Source organism: Malassezia japonica, chromosome 3 (assembly GCF_029542785.1).
Source record: "Malassezia japonica chromosome 3, complete sequence".
Taxonomy (NCBI): Eukaryota; Fungi; Basidiomycota; class Malasseziomycetes; order Malasseziales; family Malasseziaceae; genus Malassezia; species Malassezia japonica.
The window spans coordinates 1,020,728-1,024,655 of NC_083372.1; the positions used below are offsets into that span (position 1 = coordinate 1,020,728).

General features: G+C 45.3%; 1 protein-coding gene across 1 annotated transcript; it reads left to right on the forward strand.

The window, feature by feature from the left end:
- Positions 1-1,661: 1,661 nt before the first annotated feature.
- Positions 1,662-2,385, forward strand: MJAP1_002369 (uncharacterized protein; the record flags this gene model as incomplete). Its single annotated transcript, XM_060266306.1, has 2 exons — positions 1,662-1,946; positions 2,137-2,385. 2 exons carry the CDS (start codon positions 1,662-1,664, stop codon positions 2,383-2,385), a joined length of 534 nt encoding a protein of 177 aa, XP_060122289.1.
- Between the last annotated feature and the right edge of the window lie 1,543 nt (positions 2,386-3,928).

A 3,928-nucleotide genomic window follows, 5' to 3' on the forward strand; every position in this document is an offset into this window, starting at 1 on the left:
TCTATCCTCAAAAGGGTAGCAAGATCAATTTTGGTGCCAAAGTAGAGGGCGTAGACATTGAGCATCTTTCCGAAGAGGACTTCAAGACAATTCACGACGCCTTGTATGAGCACCAGGTATTGTTGTTTAAGGGTCAAGGCCATGTAACTCCAAAAGCTCAGTATTTACTTACAAGCCATTTTGATCCGGCTTCCGATACATATGGCCATGGGACCGACGTCCCAAATTCGGCTAAAAGTATCCTTCATCCCGATCTCAAGACAATCCCCCATCAGCCACAAGTGCAGGTAATCGGTAACGGATTTGTAAAAGAGTTCGAGGGACTTCAGGATATTCAACTCAGGCATCCTCACCATAAGACCTTTCACAAAGACCATATTCCTGAGGACAAGGATCTTGATTTCACTCGATTTTACCGTTGGCATATCGATGCTGCGCTGTATGGTCACAACCCTCCTAAAGTAACTACATTGTTGGCTGTATCTGTGCCAAAGGGTCGCCGCCAAACCCTACTATATGACGATGACACCGGTGATGAGCTCCAGGTCCCATTGGGCACTACCGCTTTTGTCAGCGGCGAGACAATGTACGAGATGCTCTCCGATGAAGACAAGGAATTTGTCAACACTGGAAAGATTGAATATGCGCCTCATCCTTATATCTGGATGGGAAAGTGTCGGTCTCGTCCTACAGGGCTTGGCCTTTATTCTGAGGGTCGGGAACTCTCTCTAGACGAGCTCCCTCCCGTTGAGAAGGAGAAGATTCAAGTCTTACCGATGGTATGGAAAAACCCATCTACAGGCAGACCTGCCCTGCAAATTCACCCCTCTGCTGTTTGTAAGATCCATCTTGCTGATGGCACTGTCATTGATGATCTGGAGAAGGTCCGTGACATTGTCTATAAACTACAACGGCCGGCCATTGGCCCGGAATACGTCTACCCTCATGATTGGGAAGAAGGCGACTTGGTTCTATTCCACAATCGGGGAGTCTTACACTCTGTCGTGGGTGCTTTCAAGGATGACGAAGTACGAATCTTCCGTCAGTGCAACCTGGCAGCCTCAGTAGGCGTCTAAATGACCTAATCAGTATCTTAATTGTGGATCAAGTTAGGCACGCACGGCATTTTTTTGCTGCACGTGTTGATGGCTTTCAAAGTACTGATATGGACTTCAGCCCCAGGGGTATTGGAAGCGAAGAGGTGTTGCCAAGAACAATCTGGGGAGTTGTGACAAAACCTGATTCAGGAAGTGTACCCCAATTCACTGCTTGCAAGTTCCGGAAGAAGCTCCTGTAGGCCACGTTTTACCGTGCATGTGGCGTTGCACCCTTAATCCGCAATTGTCAGTTGCAATAATAACATTTGACCATTACAAGCTGTGAAACCCAAGGGGCCCGTGCGACTTTTTTGCTTCGCACGGTCCCAGGGAACTCCGCCGACCATACGCCACCTCCACTTATTAGGTCTCGTGCAAGGGCGTTAAACGCCCACTACCCCGTTGTCATGCGGGGCTGACAGCCATTGCTCATGGGAAGAACGCCTGACTATGGAGTTCCGGGGTAATGGTTCCAAGACAGAACCTTCCTGAGATGGTGGAAGCAGAAAGTATAAATGCGGCCCAACCTATCCCCTCGAGACTCGTTATCTACCTCAATCAAAGATGAAGTACACTGCAATCCTGCTTGCTCTTGTCGCTACTGTGATGCTCGTTGAAGCAGCCCCAACCTCGTCTGGCTCGGCTAGCTCGTCCGCAGCCAAGACTGGCTCTGCCAAGTCGAGCGCCAGCGACTCCTCTGCTGAGGCGGCTCCCGTTGCTAAGAGTGCCCAGAGCAACGTTCAGTGCCACAAGGTTATTGAAGGCCCTGTTATTCTTGGTAACTACGGCGATGCCGACCCCCAGAACGTGCACACGCACAGCAGCGCACCTGCAGACAACGGAAATGCTGTATGTATTAATAAATTAAGGAACATGGGGCTAACACAATAATCAGCTGCTCTCTGCTGCTGACAAGCAAACCTGGGCTGCATTCTGGTCCTGCACCGGCTTTGATGGTCACAGCAACACGGACACTTCGAAGAACGCTTACTTTGGCCAGCTTCGTGTGTCTGACAACTGGTGCTATTCGCTTGAGCAGTGGCAGGATGGATCTACCAAGGGTCTAGTCCTTGAAGACTGTGCCTGGAGCGGCAGTAACGCGCTTTCCAGCCAGTGGCTCAAGGGTTCGTGGCAGGACGACTACTTTGCTCTGGCCCCTACTGTCACCAACGGCAAGGGTGTTAGTAAGCCTCAGGCCCATGTGACTGTCCACACCGACAACCACGGTGCCATTGCTTTCTCGGGTGGCAAGGCCACGAAGGTTTCGCTGGCTGTCCAGTACCAGTGAAGGAGAGAGTATCCGGGGATGAAGACAAGGGACAGGGTTCAGATTCATTGAATGAAACAAATTGTGATATACTTCACTATTGTTTGCATTCCAAGGCTTTCTGAAAGGGAATTCTACCAACGAGTGGTCATGGTGCACATTACACACCATTACCACACATCGTAGAACAAACTACAGTAGCTCTTACATCGGTTGATATTTCTACGCTGGTCTGAGTAACATGACTTTCCATGCTGGCACTTTTGGACTTAGACCACCGAACGACAATCAGGGAGAAGAACTGGTAGACTTGAATCACTGACACCAACCGGAAGCATTTTACGACTGTATTACAGCAGGTACAAATTATGTAATCAACCAAAATAGTGCCAATTTTAGTATATAGAAAGCCATCAAATCAGGTGGGTCTGACAGGTTCAGTGATTAGGACAATATCTGTAAGTTGGAACAACATAGCCAAAAGCGAACATATACTGTACCTGAGAACTTCTAAATATCAATATCACCTAGTTTCTCATTTGCAAAATAAACAAACAAATAACTTGGATATGCACAAAACACACCAACGGAAGGCTCGAATAAGTTAGAGTCAGAACGAAGTAGCAAAGGACGAATATAAGCGCATGTATCCATTATACCCAGGTAGTTGCAGACGATTGTTATTGAAGTGAATTACCGCTCCAGAAAACCAGTGACAATAGCAGTGTAGAGAAGCAGAACCATAACTATCTATTAAAGGCGGAATCGAAATGTTAAGCAATAGCCAGGAAATCACTACATATATTCAACATCGAGCCCGATGGGTATTGATAGTATTATGAGTGCAGCGGTTTAAAACTTGAAAGGTTGCCCTGATGAGTTAGGATTAGGATTAGGATTAGGATTAGGATTAGGATTAGGATTAGGATTAGGATTAGGATTAGGATTAGGATTAGGATTAGGATTAGGATTAGGATTAGGATTAGGATTAGGATTAGGATTAGGATTAGGATTAGGATTAGGATTAGGATTAGGATTAGGATTAGGATTAGGATTAGGATTAGGATTAGGATTAGGATTAGGATTAGGATTAGGATTAGGATTAGGATTAGGATTAGGATTAGGATTAGGATTAGGATTAGGATTAGGATTAGGATTAGGATTAGGATTAGGATTAGGATTAGGATTAGGATTAGGATTAGGATTAGGATTAGGATTAGGATTAGGATTAGGATTAGGATTAGGATTAGGATTAGGATTAGGATTAGGATTAGGATTAGGATTAGGATTAGGATTAGGATTAGGATTAGGATTAGGATTAGGATTAGGATTAGGATTAGGATTAGGATTAGGATTAGGATTAGGATTAGGATTAGGATTAGGATTAGGATTAGGATTAGGATTAGGATTAGGATTAGGATTAGGATTAGGATTAGGATTAGGATTAGGATTAGGATTAGGATTAGGATTAGGATTAGGATTAGGATTAGGATTAGGATTAGGATTAGGATTAGGATTAGGATTAGGATTAGGATTAGGATTAGGATTAGGATTAGGATTAGGA